The following is a 26,469-nucleotide window of genomic DNA, read 5'->3' as shown; positions in this document are numbered from 1 at the left end:
TAAGATGCTTCCTCCTTTTTTTTCTTTTAGCCATGCCAGCGATACGTTTTAAAGTTGCCAGTAGGCAGCACAGAGTGCATGGGCAGTGGACCGTAGTTTTCAAACTCACTCTCCATTTTAAAATCTTTTTAGATCAAGGCATTATAGTCTGTTCTGTTCTAATTTGCTGATGCTCATGTTCTGCCTGCAAAACATTGCAGCTTCTCCCGTTAGTGCTCTCTGTAGTACGAAGGGAAAACAACAACCGTGATTGAGAAGGAGGGTATGGGGGTTGAGGGGAGCAACACAGAATACTGAGTCAGTGGCATTTGCTTGTTATTGTAAAAGAAAGAGGAATGGAACCTAAGTAGCAAGAACGTATGCAGTGCTTAAACACAATTCTAGGGTTGGAGGTGGTGGGAGAGGTAAAGAAGAAACAGATATGGGTAAAAGGGGGAGACAGAAAAGGAGCAACAGGGATGGGATGGGAGGGGAAAAGAAGCAGCATGAATGGGGGCTGGTGGGAAGGGAAAGGAGCAAATCAAAACACAAGCATTCATATGTAGAGCTTGAAGCATTTTTAAAAGTAGCTCCAAAAACGGGAGCAGTGGATGGACAAAGGTGCTTGGTCCTTGCTCTAGGGGCGGGCCAAACACAGGAAGAGGCATGACACGTGCATGCAATCACAACCTGCAACAAAGGAAATGAGAGCGACGTTGAAGCGAACATATGGTAAGCTATGGGCGGGCTGTAGCCCACTAACTGTAAACAACATGTCTCGAAGAGACAGCGCATGTGCTGTCTAACCGAGATCTAAAAAGGAGAAGGAACATTTTTATATGTAAAAGAAGCCCAGTGGCACCAGTTGTAAGTTAGATTTTGCAACTGAAATTAGCTGTATCATGATTATTATTATAATGCAACCTTTTCTAACATCCTCTTAAAAGTTATTCAGATGTTTTTAAATAATAATTGTTTAAAATATAAGTGCACGAGCATTCGATTTTAAGCATGGTAGTTTGGGTCTAATATTTTGATAACATTGCGAGTATGTGGCAAGGTAGCATAAAAGATTAATTTTAGTATTGCAAAAGACAAAATGCCAATTATTTGATTACCACTTTGGCATTAAAATACAGTGGATAAAAATGTTTTATTGGTTCTTGAACTTTCAACTATAGACAAGAACACAGTTCAGCTGATACGACACAGCTAATTTCAATTAACTGCAGCTTGATGTAGTCACTGTTGATTCCCTGGCAGCTTACGTTGATTTGAAGCCATGAGGAAGCACAATTATCTCTGAAATGCATGTCTGTAGTCATTAAGGTAATTAATAATTGAATTTAATAAACATTAAATTCACTTGAACCTGGTGTCTCTGGACAATTTGACAATCTAGGTACTTTGGGCCTCTTGTGCCCCCAGACAGACTGGCGCCGGGATAGGGAGGCAGGCAATTTCAGGCACCTCTGTATGGGGAACTCCAGAAGCTTCTCCTACTTCATAGGTGGCACCAGATATAAAAATAGGACCCTCAGACCAACACTGTGCAAGACTTAAATGGACTGCCCTGCTGCCCTGTTGCAAGAAGGTCTGCCCAGCTGCTCTACTGGACTGCTACCCTACCTGTAAAAGTTGCTCTGTCAGCAGAACTGTGTTTCGATTAGAATTGATGCAGTGCTATGTAACCCGATGCAGAACCTTGCATCGCGGCCCTCACTACTCCCCATCTGAGCCGACGCAGCTCAACTTGATGCGCACCTCGCCTTACAGCTCCTCATTGGAACTGACGCAGGGTGATGCAATTCGACATGGGACCTCTCATTGCTAATCGGAAGTGACGCTGCTCGGCACAACGCCCCACAACAAGAGCATATGGTACAGTTCTCAGTGGACCTAACCTGGTCCATGTATCCGGCTCACGCTCCATCGCAGTCGGCCTGAATTTGTGACTTTGTCCTGGTCTGGTGCGACCAGATGAAAACAGTTGGTGCTTTGTGCTTCTAAGCACTATGTTTTACCTAAAGCTTTAAAATTACATATCTCCGATTCTAAAGATTGGGTTTTTTTGATGTTGAATAGTTTATTGAAATTTAATCTGTTTTCCAGAGTTGTGCATTTATTCTTGTGTTGTGTTTTCACTTTATTACTGTTTGCGTGCTGCATAAATGCTTTACACATTGCCTCGAAGTTAAGCCGGACTGCTTTTGTTCCAAGCTAACAGAGGGTTGAGCACAGGTCAATTTAGTGACTTTTAGTGGTTCACCCTGATGGGGATAGTGGCTGTTGCTTGAGAAGGGCTCACACCCTCCTCATCCAAAGACCCTATTTTCCACATTGGGGTCAGCAGTGGGATACACGATTTGTGTTTGTGCAGTACCATACAGTGATTTTGTGTAACACTAAAATCCCATATAAAACATTTGATAACATAGTCCACTTCTTTAAATTCTCCCTGATTGACTAGTTTTTGCTTTTCCACACTCACTCTCATTCTACCTTACTGACTGCGCTTGTGTCCCTAACTGCAAGGATGGGCTGGAGCTCCGCCACCCGGAGAGCAATGCTGCAGCTGAGCTCAGGACATTCTACATTGATAGAGGGCTTCCAGCCAAGAAGAGCTACAAGAAGGAGGAGCTCCAGAAAACCCTCAGAGCCTTTGAGGTACATCAGAGAATAAGGAGGGGGCAATAGGGGAGCGACCTGGAGACGGGTCTGGAGCTATAGCACCCAAAGGAAGAGAACAGCTCACTCCTAGGAGAGGTTCCCTTTGTCAGGAAGGAGAGCAGTCAGTTTGTCTGTCCGTGGTCTGCCCCCAAAGGTGCTAGAGGACAAAAAGGCAGAGAGGGAGCTCAATGTATAGCTGGCCAAGATGAAACTGGAAGCAGAGTTGGCCATGGAGAAGGCTGAGGCTGAGAGGGCCTAGATTGAAAAGAAACTACTGCTGGAGTATGAGATAAGCATCAAGGAGCTGGAGCTCAAAGCCAGGCAAATCTCAGAGCCCAGCAACAATGTTAGCAGCAGAACCCCAGTGTCCAGTGGAGAAGAGAAGGTTCACATCCCCAAGAATCTGGTACCTAATTGTGTTGTAGGGGATGACATAGATACTTGGTTTGAGGCATATTTGGTTGCTCTGGAGTTGCACAGGGTACCTGAAGAGGATTTGGGGTCAGCCTCTGTAAGAACATTCCCAATGAAGGGAGAGATGCCCTGTTAGCCGTATGGAATGGGGACAAAATGATGTATCCCCTCATGAAGGACACTCGCCAAGAAATATGGGCTTACCACAGAGAGAGACGGGCAAACATTTAGAGACAGCCAGAGGCTACTTCAACAGTCCTGGGTAGATTTTGTAGACCACTTTTGTTAGGCACTGGATGGTTGGGCGAAGGGAAGAGATGTCAGTGATTACAAACAGCTATGCAATTTGATTGCCAAGGAGAACATGTTCAGCCTTTGTTTTACAGAGCTGCACCCACACCTAGTGGATAGTCGGACCTTTGACCCCAGGGAGCATGCTAAGGAGGTAAACTGCTGGCTCAGCACCAGGCTTCACAAGAAAGGATCTGGAGGGGGGTCTGAAAAGGGTGGTTAGGGTTCCCACCAGAATAAGGAGGGGGATATAAAAACAGGAACGATTTCTCGCAAGGCCTCCAAAATGGTTATCAAATTTAAGGGTGTCAGCCCGAATATGACTATAAGCAAACTGGGCTTTGGGACAGGGGTAATGGGAACTTTGTGCTATGAGTGCTAGACGTTTGGACACTCAAAGGGTGATCCCAGGTGCCCTAACAGGGCACAGCCCCCCTGTGGTGGACAGACCTAGGGGTTGGCCAGTGTAGTCCTTGAAGAGGAAGAGCCCCCAGTTAGTATGGGGAGACAGCTGAAGTTACCCTAGTGCCCCTGGGTGACAAGAGAGATAGTGCCAAAGTTTACAAGCCTTCCAATACTTCAAGTATAGGCAGTAGATCACCATCAATGGGCAGAGGGTGGAGGCTCAGAGACACAGGAGCCAGCATGGAATACAGTAAGGTGTCATCTGGTGTCCTCAAAGCAGGTAATACCCAATACATTCCACACAGTTGTAATAGCAGACGACCATAAGAGGCATTATCCAGTGACTCTGGTTCCCTTTGAGTGAGGGGAGGGTCTTGGGTTCTCTTAAGGTAGCTCTGAGCCCTGCCATGCCTGTGGAGTGTCTGTGAGGCCATGACCTAGAGCACCATACCTGGAAGGAGGCGAAACTCAGGTCACATCTGGAGATTTTGGGGTTACCCAAGTGGGTATGCATGACCACATGATCCATGGTGGCCACTCCTACAACACCCATGGAACGGGATGGTGGGAAGCTGGAGCCAGCTGTCCCAGAACCTACAGGAGAGAAAATGTGCTGCCCTGGGAAACCTGTCTGAGCTTGCTGGATGGCAAGTTGGGAGTGGGCCCACCAGCGAGGAATTCTGTAAGGCATAGGGAGAGTTCCCAACCCTAGAGTACGTGAGGTGGCAACTTGGAGTCCAGGTAGCTAGTGACACCTCTCGAGATAACCTATTTTATTGGGAGAATGACCTCCTGTAGAGTGAGCCTAAGCCACCTATGCATGAGGCAACCCGTGTGTTGTGGATCCCTAATGCTACAGAGCCTTCCTACTATTGCTAGCGCATCAAATACCTTTTGCAGGCGTGTCTCCCCCTTTTACTGGCCCCGGATGAAGACATCCTCAGATACTTTCTGCAGGACTAGTCTCACCTGCCTGGCCAGTGGGAAAACAGGGAAATGACTTAAGGCTCTCCAAATCCTTTACTTGTCCTTGGCACTCCTTTTGAAAGGATGGGCATCGACATTGTTTGGACCCCAAAACTGCTTTAGGCAACAGATTCATCCTGGGTTTGGTGGACCATGCCAACAGGTACCCAGATTTCAACTATCTGAGGACTGTGACTGAACCTGCAGTGGCTGGGCCTTGATGGGGATTTTCACCCAGGTGTGGTGCCCCAAAGAAGCGGTGTCTGACGGGGCACCAACATCATGTCAGCATACATGAAATAGATGAGGGAAGAGTGTGGGGTACTCTACAAGTTCTCCAAACCCTACCATCCCCAAACCAATTAGCATGTTGAGGGATTTAACAAGGCCCTAAAAGACATGATTATGGGCCTGCCTGAGACCATAAGGCGGAAGTGGCCCATCCCCTTACCATGCCTACTCTTTGTCCACAGGGAGTTATCAAAGAGAGGAGTTGGATTCAGCCCTTTTGAACTCCTGTATGGACACCCTGTTAGAGGACTTCTCAGTCTAGTCAAGGAGGGGTGAGAGCCCGCTCCCAAGAACCTTACCACCCTTCATCCGCCCCCCTGCCTCCCAGCAAATGGTTAGCCATATGCTGTCTTCAATGCAGAAGTTCTTGAAAAAGGCTTTTGGGAATTTAGAAGGCAGCCAGGCAGTCATGATTCTCTGGTGTGACCAGAACGTCACTCCGGTGGAGTTTCCGCTTTGCCAGCAAGTGTAGGTGATGGAGCCAGTGGAGCCAGAGGCCCTCCAAGACCGTTGGACAGGGACCTATGAGGTGAGGAATAGAAGGGGGAGTCCACTTACTTGGTGGACTGCAAGACCCCAAGAAACCCCTTCAGGCAGAGGTCTTCAAACTTTTGTAGGTTGAGCCCCCCCAGCTGTTTTCTTTTTAAATGTCGGGCCCCCCCACCACCTGACAGAAATTTCTGGAATCTGGTACACTAAATAGCCGATCGCCACCCGCATATCCCGGGCCATATCCTGCAAATAATGTTCAACACAATAAGAGTGTTTAGTTAATTGCATGTTTGTGAGTGGGTGTGGTTAAATGACAGAGGCTTATTACACAGCTCAAAACAACATTTTCCAAGATTACTCTTCTTACTCGGAACATTAAGGACAGGCGCGGACATTCACATGAACGAGGAACGGGCTTCTGGTGATTTATCAAGGCAATGCTCCGTCAGGGGCAGTAAACGCCATATAAACACAAGGCTTCTGGCCAATAATTTGTGAGCGATGCATCACGGAAAGGAGTCACTGAACAAACAGCTGATAATGTTCACAAACATGTCCATGAGTGCGCTGTGTGTGCACAACATGGGGCAGTGAGCAGCTATTGTAAAACATTGAATGATTATGCAAAGGACAAACAACCCGCCTACCTCCACTGGCCCCGCCCCTTTTCTTGTGCTTTTCCGTGAGTCGTGCCCTGACGATTGCACAATTGTTTATGACAAATGATAGAGGTTTCCAGAATTATACAAAACCTGTGCAACTTGGCGCTCTATTCTTTGGAAAGTGATTATTAACTCAGTATTAAAATACATTGACAATAGTCAGGAGCCTCACACCTAGATGCAAATGAAGCGGAGGGGAAACAAAGGTTAGCACTTCACACATACTTAAGAAATGCAGCTTTTCACTTTGTTCAGTCCCTGTTTAGGAGATATGCATGCACTGTAAGAATGTCAGATGCGTTGGTCTTTCCCAGTATTTACACACAGCAAATTGCATTTATATAGAGCTTACTACACCTGAGCAGGCGTTGTAATAATTTAAGTACCACAATCTTTTCTTGTATCGCCCTACTCATCCCAATGCAGGGTGTCAGAGTACTTTACATAAATACACACATATTACATGTGCAATACATTATATAAGTGTGTAAATGAATGTACAGGATGTGTTACATAAAACTGGGGGATTGCAAGGTGTAGAAGTCGCATATCATCTTCCATAGCTCACTGTGCTTGAATCTGGTCGTGTAGCGAGCACGGGGTTCACGTCTGGGCATACCCTTCCCACTTCGGGCGACAAATGCCAAAAGAACAGATGATGGACGGAATGCTGGATTAATCAAGCATTCACCCCCAGTCACATATCTGGGTTAAATCCATCTTTTTTGCAGCCACACCATTCCAGTTTAGACCCAGCTTTATGCAAATCAATCTTGTTCCTGTTAACAATGGTAACAGTCCAGCCCGGACTGCCAGGCCAGATCTTTCCTGGACCAGAAGCAAGCATCCTGGGAACGGTTTCGGGGTAACACCCCTCATCAGCCAGGCTAGCTTGAATCTGGTGGTGCAGCGAGCACGGGACCCATATCTGGGCATACCCTTCCCACTTAGGGCGGCAAATGCTAAAAGAACAGAGATGATGGACGGAATGCTGAATTGATCAAAAATTCACCCCCAGTCACAGATCTGGGTTAAATCCATTTTTTATGCACCCCACGCCATTCCAGTTTAGACCCAGCCATTTGCAAATCAGTCTTGACCCTGTTCCACATGGGAACAGTCGAGCCCGAACTGCCAGACCAGGTCTTCCCTGGACCAGAAACAAGCATCCTGGGACCGGTTTTGGGGTAACACCCCTCATCAGCCAGGCTACATTGAATCTGGTGGCATTTTTATAATTGTGATTAAAAAAGCAGACTTTACAATTAAATAAAACTTTACGCCACAATTCCAAAGACACCAAACAGGACACCTACCAGCTCCCAATTGGGAATTCCAGCTTATTATAATTTAATAAGGAACCCCCAATGGGAGGGGTATGCCTCACAGTAGTGAAAAATGAATTTAGGAGTTATTCACTGCCAGGACATGTAAAACTTAAAAGCACACGTCCAACCTTTTAATTACACTGCACACTGCCCTATGGGCTACATAGGGCCTACCTTGGGGTGACTTATGTAATAAAAGGGGAGTTTAAGGCTTCGCATGGTGATTTTAATGCCAAGTCGACATGGTAGTTTAAAACTGAATTCAGGCTGCATTGGCAAGCCTGGGACATGTTTTAAGGTGCTGCTTAAGTGGGTGGCACAATAAGTGCTGCAGCCCCCCCTAGTAGCATTTAATTTACAAACCCGGGGCCTATGGTATACTGCTCTCCAAGGGACTTACAACTATATTATATATGGCAATTAGGTGTATGCCAATAAAACCAAGTTTAGGGGAGTGAGCACAAACACTTTAACACTGGTTAGCAGTGGTGAAGTGTGCCAAGTCCTAAGGCCAATAACAATAAGTCCAGTGAAATGTGGAGGGTTAAAGGACAAAAAGTTTGGGGGTGACCCTGTAGCCTTGTAGGTGGTTCTGTCAGTGGTTTTGTGGCTTGCTCTCAATTTTCTTGATTGCTGTTTGCAGTGTTGTTTGGAGACTAAAAGTTCCTCTGAGTTCCAGCTGCCCTACTTGTTGCTTCTTCTTCTTTGCCTGTTAGGTTTGATGGGTGCGAGAAGGTCTGCACAGTTCTTGATCCAGTTGGTGATGTCCTCGTTGAGGTGGTCTGTGGGGTTTGGTTGAGCCATGCTGAGGGCGTTTAGCCAGTCTGCTTCAGAGATTTTGCCCCAGCTGCAGCAGGGTAAGCTGACACTTGTGGGTTTGTTTACTTGCGGTGTGTTGATTTGAAAGTGAACGATGGAGTGGTCGATCCATGTGAGCAGTGAGGTTGAGTTGTTCTTGAAGCTTCACTGGTGGTGAAAATGGGGTTCAGTGTGTGTCCTGCAATGTGTGTGAGTTCTGTGGTGAGTTGGGTTAGTTCAATATTGTTCAGGCTTTCAAGCAGTGCTGCGGAGCCAGGGTCTGTCCTGTCTTCTAAGTGGAAGTTGAGGTCGCCAAGGAGTATGAAGGCTTTGGAGTCGATGGTGAGAGGGATAATAGAATCCATGATGAGGCTAGTAAAAGTAGCTTGCAGTCCGGGTGGTCAGTAGATGAAGGTTCCGTTCAGGGTGAAGTTTTTGAAGATTTGCAGCTTGAAGTGCAGATGCTCCATGAATGGGGTAGTGCACTTTGTGGACGCAGAGGACTTGACAGAGTCTTGGTAGATGACTGTGAGTCCTCCTCCTCCTGGCTTGCGAAGGTGGTCTTGTTGTGCAATCTTGTAGCCCACTGGGATTCCCGTGGTGATATTGGGTGCTGATCTGGAGTTGAGCCAGGTTTCCATCAGGAAGAGGACGTCTGGTGCATCAAAGCCTTAGGGCACATGAGTAACAAGCGCTTAAGATAGTACTCCGAAACCTTTTTATAATGTGCACAAGAGGGCCAATATAGATGTTAGAAAATACAGATTAAAGTGAGGAACCCTGAACCAGTCAACCTGGAATGGTTTGGAACGATAAAGAGGATGAAAAAAGGGACTGTTTTCTGTCTGAGGGAAAAGGTGTGACACAGGCTCGGGCAATCTGTGATATACCCACATCTTTGATTTCGTTGGCTACAATAGACCGATCAACTTTATAAAATATGGCCTACAGGTCAAGTACAATGATGTTGGTGGTAGTAACTTTGGTATAGAGTCATAATATCGATGTTTAAATATTGATATGTCGTAATATCTATGTTTAAATATCGATGTGACACAATATCAACCTGCAAGAATATCGTTGTCCAGAATATCGACATGCAGGTAGGAAATATCGTTTTTGCTAATATTGAAGTTAGTAATATCGTTAGTCAAAATATCGTAGTTAATAATATCGAAATTTATTTTAGTGTTTTTTAGTTTTTTTTTGTTTTTTTATTGATGTTCCACAACAAACATTCAATTACAAATTAACCAACAGAATTAATATAATACAGAAAACAAAAGAAATAAAAAAACATAATAATTAATCATATGCTTATCATATATAGCAGGGCTAAACATAATTATTTACTCATCAAAATAATCTTTTAACGGACGCCAGATAGTGAGACCAAATCGCCTCTTGCGTGGTTTTTTCAACAGATACATACTACTTTCAAGATTATACAAATTAAATAACTTAGTACGCCATATATCAAAACTCGGCGCCTGTGGCTGCAGCCATGCCGTGGCTATTGACAAACGTATCACAGCTGCTATAATAAAGAGAAAAAAACGGTACTCAAAAAGAGGATGCCCTTGGGTAGCTTCATCCCCAATACCCAATAAAATTAAGTTCGATGACAGTGAGATAGATTTACCAAGAACATGAGACAAAAAGCTTGAAATTTGATTAAAAAAAAATATTAAAGAAGGACAAGTATAAAAAATATGTACTATATCAGCATTACAAGCTCTGCAACGAAAACATTCACCCGAATTAGAGTATTGAGAAGAGCTACCCCACTTCATCATCACCGCCGGAGTACGATATAGATTAAAAATAGTTTTATAAATTTGGGCCTTTAGTGACGCAGAATAAAGAACCATGTGGGCCATCTTAATGGATTCCTGAATGCTAATGGACGAAGATAAGAGCCGGCATGACCACTTCTCATTTGTTTTATCAATATCATCTGTACGACGTTCTAAAAGCTCCTTATAGATAGTTCCAATTCGTGATTGAGATCTAATAGCGTCAATAATGCGGATTGATAACAGCTGCGTAGTATGTTTATAGAGAAAGTCGTGGATCTGTAAGAATTAAAAACATTGGTTATTAGATAAATCAAATTTCTGTCTAAATGCATCAAAAGAAAGAAAAAGACCCTCCGCAGAAACAAAATCATCCAAACATGTAATACCTTTAGAATACCAACATCGCATAACTGAATCACCAAAAATAGGGGGTACAAAATATGGTGCACTAAGAGGAGTATATATTGTAAATTTAGGTATATTACAAATTTTCCTAACAGATTTCCAAACATTAAAAGCAGACATAATAATTTTAAACCGAGTGCGTTTGTAATAGCTGCCTTCGATATTAGAGATCGAGCATGCACTGCTTAAATTGCCCTCGGGTAAGGCGGCTGGACCTGATTCTCTTCCATCAGAGATTTATAAGATCTTTTTTCCAGAACTTCGAGAGGATTTGTTGAACACTTTTCAGGCAGCTAGACTAGGATTCCCTCCCCAGTCATGGGATGCAGCTCATGTAGTTGTATTCCCGAAGAAGGGGAAACCTCCTGATCAGCCAGGATCTTACCGCCCGATATCTCTGGTCAATTGCGATGGTAAATTATACGCTAAATTGCTGGCAAACCGTATGGCCCCGCTTGTTGCTGGTTTGGTATCGCCGCAGCAGCATGGTTTTGTGCCAGGTCGGGGGACGGTTGATCACATTAATAGGGTCATTGCACTTCTCGACGTCGCGCAGGTTGATTCCAGATTTCTGGGTCTTGTCCTGCTCGACGCCGAGAAGGCATTTGACCGTGTGTCTTGGGGCTTTTTATGGGAGATCATGGCACGCTTAGGGTTTAATCCAGGTTTTCCTCGTGCCCTTCAGATCTTTTATCGGTCCCCTACGGTAAAGATATGTGCTATGGGTCTTAAATCGGAGGAGGTTCAGATTAGCAGAGGGACCCGTCAAGGCTGCCCCTGTTCCCCAATTCTTTTTGCTTTCTACATCAATCCTTTCATTAAAATGCTTGATCTTAATTTACAAAACCCTCCCTTTATAGTTCAAGATACGCAGTATAGCGTTCTCGCTTACGCGGACAATATAGCTGTCACGTCCAATTTAAATATCGCTCTACCCGTTATAGAACAACTAGCGGAATGTTTTGGTAGATACTCCGGTTATAAGCTCAATAAAGCCAAGACACAATGTTTGTGTACGGATCAAACGACAGTTTCTGACAGTAGGATTGTTGAAGAAATTTATTTTAGTGTTCTGTATTTTAATATATGTGTTACAAATATAGTTTATTTTTCTAATGTATGTTTGAAATTTTTAGAAGTAATTAATTTTATGTTAAGTAATTTCTGCATATTTTAGTTCCGTAGCGGGTTGTGGATTTATAGGGGGATAGAGTAGGAAGTAATTTAATTATAATATATTTATTAATACATTTTTAGATATACATTTTTTAAGAAATTAAATATTGCGTTTTAGTTCCGTAGTGGGTTGTGGGTTTATAGGGGAATAGGGTGAGAAGTAATTTAATTAATTATAAATGTTAATTAATATTTTTGTATTTATATGGTTAATTGTGTTGATTTGCTATTGATTATTAATTGGTTATTAATAATTAACTGGTAAATATGTTAATTGTGTTATTTTTTTAGGAGCTTGTGGGTTTATAGGGGAGTAGGTTGGGAAGTAATTTAATTATAATTAATTAATAATTGTATTAATTTTTAGGTATTTAATAATTTGTTTGTGTTAAATATTTTGTCATTAATTAGTTATTAATTGGATATTAATTATTAATAATTAATTGGTAAATATCTTGTGTTATTTTTTAAGAGCGGGTTGTGGGTTTATAGGGGAGTAGGGTGGGAAGTAATTTAATTATAATTAATTAATCATTTTTATTAATTTCTATTTGTGTATTTAATATTGATTGTGTTAAATAATTTATTTATTATTCATTCGTTAGTAATTATTAGTAATTGGTAAATATGTAAATTGTGTCAATTTCTTATGAGTGAGTTGTGTATTTAGAGGGGAGTAGTGTGACGAGTAATTAAACATTAATATAATAAATTGTTTCAGGTGATATTTATTTATTGTTATTTTATAGTCTTAATAGTATTAATTAATTTCTTACTCATTTAAAAAAAAAAAGTATATTGTTATTAGTTAATTAATTGTTAAGCACTTATGTTAATTGTGTCATGTTTTACAATAGGGGTGGTGTTATTTATAGGGGTATTTGGTGAGAGGTAAATTATTTTTTATTATTTAAGTATTTGTTAATTAATGTTTATTATTTTGCTGGAGTGGGAATAGTAAATTTATTCACCTCCGCTATCCAACATTTTCCCTATTTTTGCAATTGTTGGATTGGGAATAGTAATTTTATCCCCTCCACCATCCAACACTTTCCCTACTGTTGCACTTGCTGGAGTCGAATAGTTAATTATTCCCCTCCACTATCCAACACTTTCCCTCTTGCTGGTGTTAGAATAGTAAATTATTCCCTTCTGCTATCCAAAACTTACCTTACTATTGCACTCCCTGGAGTGGGAATATAATAGTAAATTATTCCTCTCCGCTATCCAATCAAATCAAATCAGGTGTTTGTTAGGGTCTCAAGGTGCTGGGAGTGTGGGGGGTGTTCGCAGGTTCCAGTCCATCAAGGAGGGGGTCTGTCGAAGAGCCAGGTTTCGAGGTTTGTTGCGAAGATGGCGAACGATGTTATCTGAGATGGAGCGGAAGGTCGTTCCAGGCTCTGGCCGCGAGGAAGGAGAAGGAGCGGCCTCCCGATCTGGTCTTTCTGGTGCGGGGGACCACTGCGTAGGAGGGCTGGGCTGATCGTAGGGTCCTTTGGGGTGCGTGGAATTTGAGTCGGCTGTTCAGGTATGCTGGTCCGGTGTCGTGGAGGGCCTTGTGAGCGTGGGTTAGCATCTTGAAGGTGACTCTTGCTTCGATGGGGAGACAGTGGAGTGTTTGCAGGTGCTGGGAGATGTGGCAGTGTCTTGGAAGGTTGAGGACCAGTCTTGTGGCAGCATTTTGGATGTTCTGTAGCTTGCGGGTGAGGTTTGTGTTTATTCCGGCATAGAGTGCTTTGCCGTAGTCGAGCCTGCTGGTGACCAGGGCGTGAGTGATGGTCTTTCTGTGTTCGAGGGGGATCCATTTGAAGGTCTTACGTAGGAGGCGGAAGGTGTGAAAGCAGGAGGACAAGACGGAGTTGATCTGGCGGTCCATTTTGAGTTCTGAGTCCAGGATGAATCCCAGGTTGCGTGCGTGGTCCGTGGGGGTAGGCGGGCTTCCGAGGGCGGGGGGCCACCAGGTGTCATTCCAGGCATCTGGGTTTGGGCCCATGATGAGTACTTCCGTTTTGTTGGTGTTTAGTTGTAGGCAGCTGTTTTTCATCCATTTGGCGACAGCTTCCATGCCTTCTCGAAAGTTGTGTCTGGAGGTTTTGGGTTCGTTGGATAGGGAGAGGATGAGTTGGGTGTCGTCTGCGTATGACACAATGTTGAGTCCGTAGGTTCTGATGATGGGGTCGAGCGGAGCCATGTAGATGTTGAAGAGCAAAGGGCTGAGGGAGGACCCCTGGGGGACTCCGCAGGTGGTAGGTGAAGGGTCTGAGAGGAAAGGGGGGAGTCTGACCCGCTGCGTTCTGCCGGAGAGGAAGGAGCGGATCCAGTCGAGGGCCTTGTCTTGGATCCCTGCGTTGTGGCTTCTGCGTATTAGGGTGCGGTGAGAGACTGTGTCGAACGCCGCTGAGAGGTCGAGAAGGATGAGGGCTGCTGTTTCTCCTTTGTCCAGTAAGGGATGGATGTCGTCTGTTGCGGCGAGAAGGGCGGTTTCCGTACTGTGTTTTTTTCTGAAGCCGGATTGGGAGGAGTCGAGGATGTTGTGCTCTTCGATGAATGTGGTGAGTTCGCTGTTGATGGCTTTCTTGATGACTTTCACTGGGAACGGGAGCAGGGAGATGGGTCTGTAGTTTTTGAGGTCGGTGGGGTGCGCCAAGGGTTTCTTCAGGAGGGGGTTGATCTCAGCATGTTTCCAGTAGTCGGGGAACGAGGCGGTTGCCAGGGAGCGGTTGATGGTGTGGCAGAGCATGGGTGCGATGGTGTCGACGGCTCTGTTGACAATGTGGTGGGGGCAGGGATCCGTGGGGACCCCGGAGTGGATTGACTTCAACGTCTTCAGTGTGTCTTCGGTGGTGAGGGCTGTCCAGTTGTTGATCGCTGGCTTCAGGGTGTCGGGGTGGTTGGTGAGGGTTCAGTGTGTTGGTTGTCTTCGTCGAAGTTGTCGTAGATGCTCTTGATTTTGTGGTGGAAAAAGGTGCTGAGTTTGTCGCAGAGGTCTTGTGAGGGAGGGATGTCGGTGGACTCGCTAGTGGGTTGGGCGAACTCCTTGATGATGTTGGTGGTGGGCGTTTGTGGCGGCTCTGAAGTTGTTGTGGGCTTCTGTGGATTTGGTGTTCCTCCAGGCCTTTTCGAGGCAGCGGCAAGTGTGTCTGGACTCTCGAAGTTCGGTGGTGAACCATCTAGCTTTCTTGGCGTGGGTGTTGTTGTTTTTCTTGAGGGGGGCTATGGTGTTGGCGCTGTCGGAGAGCCATCTGTGCAGAGTTTGGGCTGCGGTGTTGGCAACGTCGTTTTCTGCGATGGTTGGGGTGGAGTTGCTGAGTGATGAGGTTAGCTGGTCATCGGTAATTCTGGTCCAGTTTCTTCGTGGGAGCAGGTGCTAGTGTCTGTGGATGGTGGGTGTTCTGAAGGTGAAGTGGACGCATCGATGGTCAGTCCATGGGAGTTTGGTGGTGTGGCTGAAGGTGATGGAGTTTCCTGTTGTGAAGAGGGGGTCGAGGGTGTGTCCTGCTGAGTGCGTGGGTTCGGTCACGATCTGGCGAAGTCCAATGTTGTGGAGGTTGTCCAGGAGGGATGTGGTGCTGGGGTCCAGTTTGTTGTCGAGGTGGAAGTTGAGGTCTCCCAGTAGGGTGTAGTTGGTGGACACGATTGCATGCGGGGAGATGATGTCCGTGATAGAGTTGGTGAAAAGTCCGTGGGGTCCAGGGGTTCGGTAGATGAGGGTTCCTCGGAGGGTGGAGGTAGGGCTGGCCAGTATCTTGAAGTAAAGGTGTTCCATCAGGTCTGTGGGCTCGTCTGGGAGGGTGCTCAGGCGGAGGGTGGATTTGTGGACGATGGTGATTCCTCCTCCTGGGCGGGTGGGGCGGTCCTTCCTGGAGATCTTGTATCCTTGGGGAATGGCGAGGGCGATGTCCGGTCCCGAGGTGGTGTTGGTCCAGGTTTCGGTAAAGAATGCTATGTCTGGGGTAGTGCTGTCGAGGAGGTCCCAGATTTCGGTGGCGTGTTTGTGGAGCGATCGGACGTTGAGGAGGATGCATTGCAGGGTCTTCGGTTCGGTTGTGTTCTTGCGGGCGGATTGCGCTGGGTCCGTGGTCTTGGCAATGCTGCAGGTGTGCCGGCAGCAGTGACAGCTGAAGGGTCCGTGAGTGTCGGCTGGTGATGCTAGCTTGCAGTTGTTGTTGCGGCCTGGGTTGAGAGCGTGGAGTGCCGCTGGGTCGCAGCGTTGGCGGTGCAGAGATCCAGCGTTCCTGGCGCTGGTCGCAGTCGGGTCGCGGACGGGCGCAGACAGGCTTGCCTTTGGCGCCCCGGCAGCGCGGCCGCGCAGGGGCCGCCATTAAGTAGGGGACAGGGAGGGCTGGACAGCTGGGAGGATGAGAGCTGGATTTGGCAGGTCGCACTAGTCGTGCTGGGGGGGAGGGGCCGCGGGGGCAGCAGCGGCGCGGAAAAACGGGCTGAAAAAGGCAAAAGGAAAAAGGCAAAAAGAGAGAGAAGTGCAAATAAGGCAGCAAAAGTGCAAGAAAGAGTGGAGGAAAGAGACAGAGGACACAGGAGAGTGAAAGGGGGAGATTGAGATGAGGGTAAAAACGAGTGAAAATGGAGGAAAGACACAGAAGGAGAGTGAAGGGGGGAGCTTGAAATGGGGGGAAAACGACAGAAAAAGTGCAAGAAAGAGTGGAGGAAAGGCACAGAGGACACCGGAGAGTAAAAGGGGGAGATTGAGATGAGGGTAAAGAACGAGTGAAAAACGGAGGGAAGACACCGAAGGAGAGTGAAGGGGAGAGCTTGAAATGAGGAGAAAACAGAAAATGGAGGAAAGACCCAGAAGGAGGGTGACGGGGGGAGATAGAAGTGAGTGAAAGAGGAGAGAAAAAGCAGAGCGAGAGAATGGAGACAGAGGTCCACTGGACCGCCAGGGATGAGGCGCAGTTGAAACCTGCGGGAAGAGGAGGGTCTCGAGCACAAACACTCGAGAGTGCAGGAGGTCGGGGGAAGGCCTCACTTAATGGTGGAGCTGGGAGGGAGGGAGAGCAATATCACTGCTAATGAGTCAGTGGTCTTGCTATCCAACACTTTCCCTATTGTTGCCCTCCTTGGAGTGGTAATAGTAATTTTATGCCCTACGCTATCCAATATTTTCCCTACTGTTTTAGTTAATGTGGTGTAAAATGTTGTTTTAAAGATAAATATTTATTTTAATATTTTATTTTATTATATATATAATTTGTTATATTTATGTTACAGGTTTATGTATATATATGTATGTATTTATAATTTTTATTATGTTTGTAACATTTTATTATTTAATAAAATAATTATTTATTAATATTATTAAGGGTGTATATATATATATATATATATATACTTTTGTATATATGTATATTAATGTATTATATTTATTTATCATTTTTAAATAATTCTAACTATGTTATATTATATTTATTATTTCATTTATTTTATATTATTTTTAAGACTTTAAAAAAAAAACAATATTTTAAACAACGATATTTTGGTTTTGATATTTTTATACATACCTTTGTAGAGATAGGATGTCGATATTTTGTCCATCGATATTCTGGTAGGTCGATATTGTTGTTGTCGATATTATGTCAGTGATCCAGTAAGTTCATCAACGTATATTCTGAGATCTCTTCTGGGTCTCTGTTCTGAAAAGAAAATGTAACTGGAACAAAATGTGGTGGTTTGGGTCTGACATTTAAACTCTTTTAGCAGATAGGGCATCTGAATTCACGTTCAAAGGCCTAGAACCTACTTAAGTTTGTTTATATATAATTTTGTTGCTGCAGCGCAGATACAGCCTTTGTGCAAGATGATGGCTCTAATGGTCGGTAGTTTACGAGGCTGGCTCCCTGCAGATGTATGCAAAATATGGCTAAAATGAAGTTTAAATGCAATGTGCCCTTTTGGTTACAAAGTCCATATTATTCCTTGGGAAGACCTCAAGCATAGGTGGCTTGCTTTCTCTTTGCTCTTTGTCCAAACTCTCTGAAACAAGTTAATTGTTTTGTTGCTTGCTGGTTCAGTTGTGTTTTTGCCACCTCTTCTACCCACCTTTCTTTCCATTAAGAAGCATTTTTTGCCTCCATTTACTACTTGTGATCTGCTTTCTCCTTTGGGTATACCTCCTCCACTGTGTCACTCCCTTGTGCTGTGTTTTGATCCCCTATCCTGTAGCAAAAAATAGAGCTAGTCTAAAAGAGTGACCCCACGCTTCGCTTTTTCTCGTTTCTATTTGTCATTGAATTGTCGAGATCAAAGATTCCATGTATCATATATCACTCACTTCCAAACTCGTTTCCGAGGTGCGTTCTTTTTGCTCTGCTTATTCTGAGCACTTTCCTGAGCCGATTAAAATAGTTCTGAAATAGGAGCACTCACCCTTGCTCATAGTCCTGTTCGTCATGATTGAATTGCCTCAGTTTTCTACCTTTCTTTTCCTCCTCAGATTTTTGTAGTCTTTTTTTCCTTGCCATCTTTAATTTGTGTCATGGGCAGGATGTTGCTTTATCACTTCCTTCAGTGCTTTAATCTCCTTAAGGGTTGCATTCTGGTCAATTACTGCATACATAGTTGATATCTTCTGATATCTCGCTGAACAGCTGTTGGTCCTCTCTAGCCACTCCTCCAGCATAGCGAGATTTGTGTTTTTTATAATGGGGGCTCGTCAATATTGTCAAGCCTCCGTGTACGCAGTGTACATAGACATACTCACATCTGCCAACACTGCAGGTGTCTTTGCTGCAAGATACCCAATGCACTGCTGGTCGCACATTTCTCAGAGAAAGGACATATGGAGGATGAAATATATTGGCAAGTCATCCCCGTGGTCAAGCCACTACCGAGAGGAGCCGACATAAGCTTTATCCTGAATAAGGAGGAACTGAAATTGATACTGCGAACCAACAGCCTTAAGCCATGGCTGAACGGGCTAGAGGATTGGGCCTCATTAATCTAATGTTGTTCAGGATAATTTGGCTCTCTCACCACATTTGCATATAAAACTACATGGATGTTATTCTATTCCTGGTTATTGCCACTTTGTATATTGGCGTGTGGTTTTAATTTTACACCATGCACCCTGAGTGTAGATCTTCCTTTCCCTTTTATTCTCGACCAACTTCTCTGGCCCTTTACCCCATACGTGACTCTTTGCCTCAAAAACACCTCTGTAGGGTTTCTCACTACCCTTCTGATCTCCATGTGCCCCATTGCATGTTGCCCCCAATACTACTCCACGGGTCCTAACCAATATGACCACCATTTTTGAGGTTTCCTGTGCCTGTTCGTATCTGACTGCTGCTATCACCTATTTCTACATCCAATATGTCCACCGCCGCTAATTCTGCAACGTATTAGCACGGCCCGCGACAGCATCACAAACCACCACATATATGATACTAATCACTTTCGTCCGTCAGCATTTTCCCCCGGACCTCTGCGAGCCAGCTTCGCATGGACTTACCCGCTGTCTGCACCGCTGGTAAGTGTTCGGCAATTCACACAGGCCACTGTGGTTACTTTTAGGTGCTTTCATTTCTGATATAATTTTCCTTCATGCCCATAGGTACCTTAATTCCTACGTTGACTTCATCCTGCCCATCATAACCCATTCCTACATATTGAGGTAATCGCTTGCCTGTCCCTTTCTTGTTTTTCCACACGCATTACGGTTCGTCATTTGAACTTCAGTTTGCCTTACTTCGCAGGCAACCCATAGGACACCAATTTTCGCACAGATTCAGGTATCCCTTGTACACCACCACCAACGTCCATATTAATTTCTGTATTGCCTGGCATCAGACACACAATACGCCACGAGGAAACCTCCTTTCCTACTATCAACTTCAGGCCCTCTGTGCTTATTTATACATATGACCACTGACACACCCTGGACCACCGTGGTCTTACACACTGCAATTTCTGCTTGATAAGGTCAGTTACCGATCACCAGGCATTATCACTACCCACCTGATACTATTAATTGCGATTATATCACAGAATCTGGGACTCGATATCCCAGTTGACTACCTACACTGTAGACACTCTCCAGCATGTTTGTACCCCATGCCTCACCTGCTTTGCTCCCGCAATCGATTAATTTTTAAAGTCTAACTTTTTCCTTCCTTTTTCCCCTTTCCCCTCCCCTTTTCCCTTTTCTTTATTCCTCATTTCAGCAGGCATTCGTCTCAGGCAACACACCCTTTTGTCATGATGATGATCCCTCTATCCTTCTATAGGATCGAAACGCTGTCGACTCTAGCATCTTTACACAAAATTGTTCAAAATAACTACTACATACTGGGGCAATGGTGCTCTTACTATGCTCTTTGGCCTAACTTTTGATTGTGTCTTGGCCATGTTTGTTTGTTTGTGCCTAAGTTTGTCTAACTCTATTTTTCGACACTACCCTACTTTCTTTTGTGGTTTTTCCTTGTTCTTTATGATGTAAAATAAAAAAAAATTACTCTCCCCTAAGAATTATATGACAGTCTTTATTATCTCTGTGTTGATTTGTTCTACATATCTGTGTTGAAAGGGACCACTGTTCCTTGTAACTAGTCGTAGCCAAGGTCCCTCTCAGAACCATTGGATTCCCTTGTCTCTTGAAAATATATTTTTACTATGTGAGCACCAGCCACTACTCTGTGATTCTGCCACTACAGTCTGATTCTACCACATTTGAAAAAACTATTGTTAATTGCTTTTTCAAGGCGTATATGTCCTTTATTAATCAGATTTTTACTGTTCATAACTGAGAATATGCTAATTAATGCAAATTAATTAGTCCATAGTGAAGCATTGTTCCTGATTTAACGTTTACCCAGGTGCCTAGCTGACATATTGGGTCGCCCTTTTGTTGTTGTACTTCTGTACTATGCTGAAGCCTACTTTCTGTTGACCACGGCCTTCAGCTGTGTGCAGCGGGGGTTGGCGACAGAGCTTGTGAAATCTACCTCGAAGTCAAGCATCACTGCATGTGTCTGTCTTTTCAGGCCAATTTGTGTGACGAACCAGAAATATCTGGGTTTGGATGTTACTGGAAGCCTGCTAACTCTAGTCGGAAGAGACTGCCAATGGGCTCACTTTGATAAATAAGAGCCTAAAATAGTGCTCAAGAATCCCTGTGAATTGAATGGAAAAAGAGTATGGATATGTACATGTTAGGGGAGAAGAAGACTTGTAAAGCATGGGGCTATCCCAAAAACGTTTTGGAAAATATGGAAGCTGTGGCTCACACACTATGGGTGCTCGCTCTTTGATTCACAATGATTTCCTAAGATGGGGTGTACAGGTGGAGGGAGAGGAAGGGGCCCGCAATGATGTTTTGGTGCATGGCACAGCTATTTGATTGTCTGCCCCTGCTGTTTGGATATGATGCTGACATCAAACTGAACATGCTTATATGTTTTGCTGATGAACAATGTTTCTGTAATGCAATGAAGAAAATGCCAATAAACATATTCCCCAAAAAACAAGAATTCCTGTGAATGTGTTGGTATTTTTCAGATCCCAAACAACAATATGAAGTATTATGCATCAATTGGTTGTTTGGTGGTGGTTTGACGCACACAAGACAACCCCCATGTGGTCTTTCACTAGCTGCACAGGCTTTAGTAAGTTAAACTCAAATCTGGTAACTCCGTTTTCAAGCAAATTCATCACACGCTGCTAGCTATTAGCAAATCAAAGCATTCTACCAACCTCCCCCCTAACTATACCCCTTATTATCAGGTCTGCATGAAACATGGGGATGCCTTCACTAGGCTTAACTTGTCATATAAGTAGAAAACTAAATATGTAAATTCCCAATAAGTTTTGTGCAAACTTGTCAAAGTGATTAGCAAAGTAAAATATATTTTACTTTCCTTAACCATGCCCACCACCAACGGATCACAATAAAACTCAACATATTAGAAGTAAGTTAAACATCCCAAGTGTATAGCACATTTTCTGCAGACATGAAATGACACCTAATTTATTACCAAAACAAAGATTTTGTTGATCCCTCCTTCCTTTACACTTGCCCACTCCCCCATCATGTTTTATTAAAACCTCAAATCCCAGCACTGGGCTGAACTTGCGAACGGTCTGCAGAATTTGATGCAGATTCATCAAACATTGCCAGCAAACGAACACTTTAGTGACTCCTCCCACCCCCTTTTTTAACAATGCCCTCCTTTGTTGGAGCTGTACAAATTTAAGTATACCAAGCGTAAGATAAACATGTTAAGTATCAGCAAATTTTGTGTGAAAACAAAGAACACCCCCTTTCAACTTTCAAGATAGCTCTACCTTTTATTCCTTTGAAGCCCATCCAACATATTTTTTGTAATTATAACTTCTCATAAACTACTGAATGGACTTGCACGAAACCAGGCAAAGGCACTCCTTTGAGGAAAGTTCTAGTTTTATGCCAAGTTTAGTGTTTTTTCTGTAGCAGAGTAAAGCTCATATGGGAGTAGTATTGAGAAAATGTGCTTTTTGGAGTGGCCCCTTGTTCTAATGTCCACCCCAGTACCAGCCCCGCATCTCCATTGTCAAATGTATGTTCTTACTACTTTTCTAGGACTTTATAACAGATCTTTTTTAACAGCTAAAGAAAGTTTGAGAACTAATGATTTTTCATTTTTAGTAGTGGCCAAGACTGTAAGCTGCTTTTTATCCCTTCTTCTCCCACTGCCCAACCACTTGTATCTAAATACTAAATGACTGATTTTTCATCTCTTTCCATCCAACAGAGCGGACCCATGAATATTTCTACCAATGGTGAATTATAATGCAAATCCATCAGACATCTACAGGAACAAGTAAGGACAACACATTCAGCTGTGAGAAGGATAAGACTCTGTTTAGACATCAAGAAATTCCAATTCGAGGAGGAGACCACCGCAGAAAGAAAGGAAAAACAATATAGTGGCTATAGGAGTCAGAGTACAGCATCCCTTGGACTCGTGAAAGACCGACAAAATACAAACAAGGCAATAACGGGGATGGGCTCATGCAGTATGAGCAGTTGCCCAACACCAATCTTGGTCCCAAGATCTGTAGAAAGTGCTAATTTCTAAATATGTTCATAACCCTACATCTGGCTACATTTACAATGCATAATAATAGCCTTGCATGCACTGGCTCTGCAGCAAATTCCTTCATCGCTCACATGACATGCGTTTGATAAGAATTTGAGTGACTATTAACCAATAAAGTTAAATTACTGAAAACACATCATAAAATGGCAGGCTCGTGCAGCGAATGGGAAAATATTTTCCGAGTTTCACCAACCTTGATGGTCCATCAGAAAACACAGCCCTGGGATGTATACAAAGACATACTTGACCACAAGGTGCTACTTCCAAAAGAAAAGCCATACGCCTGTAGTGAATGTGGCAAGAGTTTTGGGTGTCCATCAAATCTAAAACGCCACCAGGACACACATACCGGAGAAAAACCATACAGTTGCAGTGATTGTGGGAAGAGATTTAATCAACCATCGTATCTGAAGGCACACCAGCGAAGACACACAGAAGACAAGCCCCATATATGCAATGAATGTAATAAGGCATTTAGGTCTTTATCACATCTTAAAGTTCATCAGCGAGTACATACTGGAGAAAAGCGTTACGTATGCAGCGAATGTGGAAAGGGCTTTAGTCGGTCTTCGAGCCTATTGCACCATCAGCGAGTACATAGTGGAGAAGAACTTTACTGGTGCTTTAAGTGTGGGCTAGGTTTCAGTGACTCTATAACACTAAAATGCCATCGACAAACACATGCACAAGAAAATAAATATAGGTGCGGTGAGTGTGAGAAGACCTTTGATCTTCCCTCAAAATTGAGACTGCATCAGTATATACACACAGGAGAAAAACCATACAGATGCAGTGAATGTGGGAAGAGCTTCAGTCAGCCATCCTATCTGAAGGCCCACCAGAGAACACACACAGAAGAAAAAACCCACATATGCAGTGAATGTAAGAAGGCATTTGGATGCTTATCACATCTTAAAGCTCATCAGCGAGTACACACAGGAGAAAAGCGATACATATGCAACGAATGTGGAAAGAGCTTTAGTCGATCTTCAAGCCTATTACATCATCAGCGAATACATAGGGGAGAAAAGATGTACAGGTGCTTTAAGTGTGGAATAAGTTTCAGTGACCCAACAATCCTAAAATACCATCGACAAGAACATGCACGTGAAAAAAAATACAGGTGCAGTGAGTGTGGGAAGAGCTTTGATCAGTCTTCAAAACTAAGGACACATCAGTTTATACACACAAGAGAAAAACCATACAGGTGCAGTGAATGTGGGAAGAGCTTTAAAGTCCCAGCCTATCTGAGTGCACATCAGCGTATACACACAGAGGAAAGACCGTATAGATGCAGCGAATGTGGGAAGGGCTTTAAACTGCCATCCAGTCTTGGGGTGCATCAGAGAATACACACTGGGGAAAAACCATACAGGTGTAGTGAGTGTGGCAAGGGTTTTAAACGAGTAGCTAGTCTAAATGTGCACCGCCGACTACACAGAAGGGAAACAACTAGACCGGTACAGTGATTGCGGTTGATGTAATTAATCTTCATAGCTACATTGGCACCAACAGCCTCATCCGCATTAGGTCATCTCAGTACCAGACCAACCTTAGGACGTAGAACCAGTCAGATATTCAGGAAACGTAAGATGTTCCACTAAAATGGAGTATTGTAACCCACCTGATGGAAAGATTGTCATTGATAAACCAGTATGTTATAACAACAGAGGCTCCCAAGTTTCTATAAATATTCATTTCAGCCAACTGCTCTGTCCTGGAAGGGAAAGCTCAAGTTAATAACATAAGCAAATAAGGAAAAAACTCACAATGATGTAGCAAAACCAGAACAGCACAGGAAAACTTAAGATGCTTATATTGACAAATTGTGGCTCCCAGGTGATAAGAGTAAATCCACGTTGTGCCATCATGGTCATTAATTCAGTGTAAAAGCCAATAATGGTTATTTTGATTGCATATTCCTTCCCAGTGCTTCATTGGAGCCAAAGGAAAAGAGCCATATTAACTTTGTGGGACTACAACAACTTAGTTCACAGTATTACCATGAACCCAAGAGGACCAACTCATTTAAAAAAATTAAAAAAAAATTACGGAGTTTTATATAGCGCAAACTTGACCCCATAGTATTGAGTATCAGAGCGCTTTACATAGCACCAGTTGCATTACATGAGGACACATTAGTTTTTTTTAGGCACGGGGAGATTAAGTAATTTGCCCAGAGTCACAGGATGTTGCATGTCCTAGCTGAGACCCGAACCTGGTTCCCCAGATTCGAGGTCTCACGCCCTAGACGTTAGGCCAACTCCTCTCCCCTAATTGACAGGAGTCTAGCTGGAGGCTGCAGTGCCTTTCAGCTTCCCCTCCCCTTCAAAACACAACCAAAGCAAAAGCCCCGCATCCAGCACACTCCCTGCATTGGATATGGTATGTCCTTAGAACACTACTCCTCTCCTCTGCGCCTCCCATAGATGATCCTCTTTGGCTCCTCCCATGGATGACCCTCCCATAGACCCACAACTAAAGACACAAACTTCTGCAAATCAAAGTGCCAAGTGTTTGAGTAATGGACTATTGCAGGCAAAATAAAAACGGCATTACATTTTATTGAAAAGTATATGCAGTAATAGTTTGCATCTCTTGTGCATAAAACAAAATAGGTAACCGTGTATGGTCCCTGTAGGCATGATATGAGTAGGGAAGATTTGATTTATAATACGTTTGAGAGATTATTGACTATTATTTAAACCTATTCTGACTCTGGAAAGAGGTTCATGCTTGCTGAGGCCTATCTGTATGTAGTTTTATATATAGTAATTATATGGTGCCAATGTAGCCTGAAGGTAGGAAAGTGCTCTTCGGGGAGGCATAAGCAAAGATAAAGTCAGTGAGTAACTGGAGAGGTACCTGGGCTCTGAATGTAGAGGTGGACTGTTACTTCGTTGTGATTAGTGCTCTTCGAAAAGATGTGTCTTCCGTTAATTCCTAAATTGTAGCAGGGTAGGGACGGTTCTGAGGAATACAGGAAGATCGTTCCTGATCCTGTGCTTAAATAGAGAAGTGTAACAATGTCCTGGCTGCTAGTGTGCTCAGAGCCACAGGGCGTGGTGAACGTGTCCGCAAGATAGACTGGACGCCGATGGTTCTGGGTTGTAAATGGTGCAGTTGGTATTGTACATGGTGCAAGTTGACAAGGATAGCGAGTGGAGTTCCATCAGGGTTGAGGTTTTGTAGTCATATGAAGCCTGTTGTAGCATCCAAGATGCCTTTAAAGTTAGAAGTGTGGAATCTGGGATGTGTGGATCAGGGCTTGAAAAGCAGTTCTGGAGCCACTTTCTGTGACAAGCGGTTTCAATTTATTTTGCTGGTACTACTAAGCTGTCTTGGTTTTCTTTGAGATTGAGGCTACTGTCAGGGTAAATCCAAATGAAATGGCATTGAGTGAAAGTTGGGCTTCAAAGTCCAGGAAGGTTAATGTCATTGTGTCAGGTTTGAAGTAGTATGTATCTTTAATTTCAGAGCTTGGAAATCTTTACACTGCATTTGAAAGGAAGTCCATCTTTGGTGCAGTGTTTTAGTTCACAGATTAGCGGTATCACTGATTTGCAGATAGAGTGAGACCAGGGGTTGAATCCTGCACAGTTTCTCCCTATCTTGGCGGGCTTATCCATCTTTTGAAATGGCCTGCTGTACATGATTGACAGTTACTGCTGTGGACAGGTGCGTGGCAGTAGTGGTCACA

General features: G+C 43.9%; 1 protein-coding gene and 1 long non-coding RNA gene across 2 annotated transcripts in view; both read left to right on the top strand.

The window, feature by feature from the left end:
• The window catches only part of LOC146859477 (uncharacterized), a 74,508-nt gene extending 51,949 nt beyond the window's left edge, over positions 1-22,559 (top strand). Inside the window, exon 3 of the long non-coding RNA XR_014980128.1 lies at positions 22,422-22,559. This is a non-coding gene — a long non-coding RNA (uncharacterized LOC146859477). The remainder of the gene's footprint in view (positions 1-22,421) is intronic.
• Positions 22,560-22,768: 209 nt separating this feature from the next.
• LOC146859476 (uncharacterized) lies at positions 22,769-24,793 on the top strand. Its single transcript, XM_085650203.1, has one exon. It carries the CDS (start codon positions 22,913-22,915, stop codon positions 24,236-24,238), a length of 1,326 nt encoding a protein of 441 aa, XP_085506329.1. The 5' UTR covers positions 22,769-22,912; the 3' UTR covers positions 24,239-24,793.
• The last annotated feature ends 1,676 nt before the right edge of the window (positions 24,794-26,469 follow it).

Source organism: Triturus cristatus, chromosome 3_2 (assembly GCF_964204655.1).
Source record: "Triturus cristatus chromosome 3_2, aTriCri1.1, whole genome shotgun sequence".
NCBI classification, from domain to species: Eukaryota; Metazoa; Chordata; class Amphibia; order Caudata; family Salamandridae; genus Triturus; species Triturus cristatus.
The sequence above is the reverse complement of the archived record's forward strand: the minus strand, read 5'-3'. Positions and strand labels throughout refer to the sequence as shown.

Excerpts from the sequence above, each read along its gene's own strand:
- LOC146859476 (XM_085650203.1), top strand. The coding sequence starts at position 22,913 with ATGGCAGGCTCGTGCAGCGAATGGGAAAATATTTTCCGAGTTTCACCA.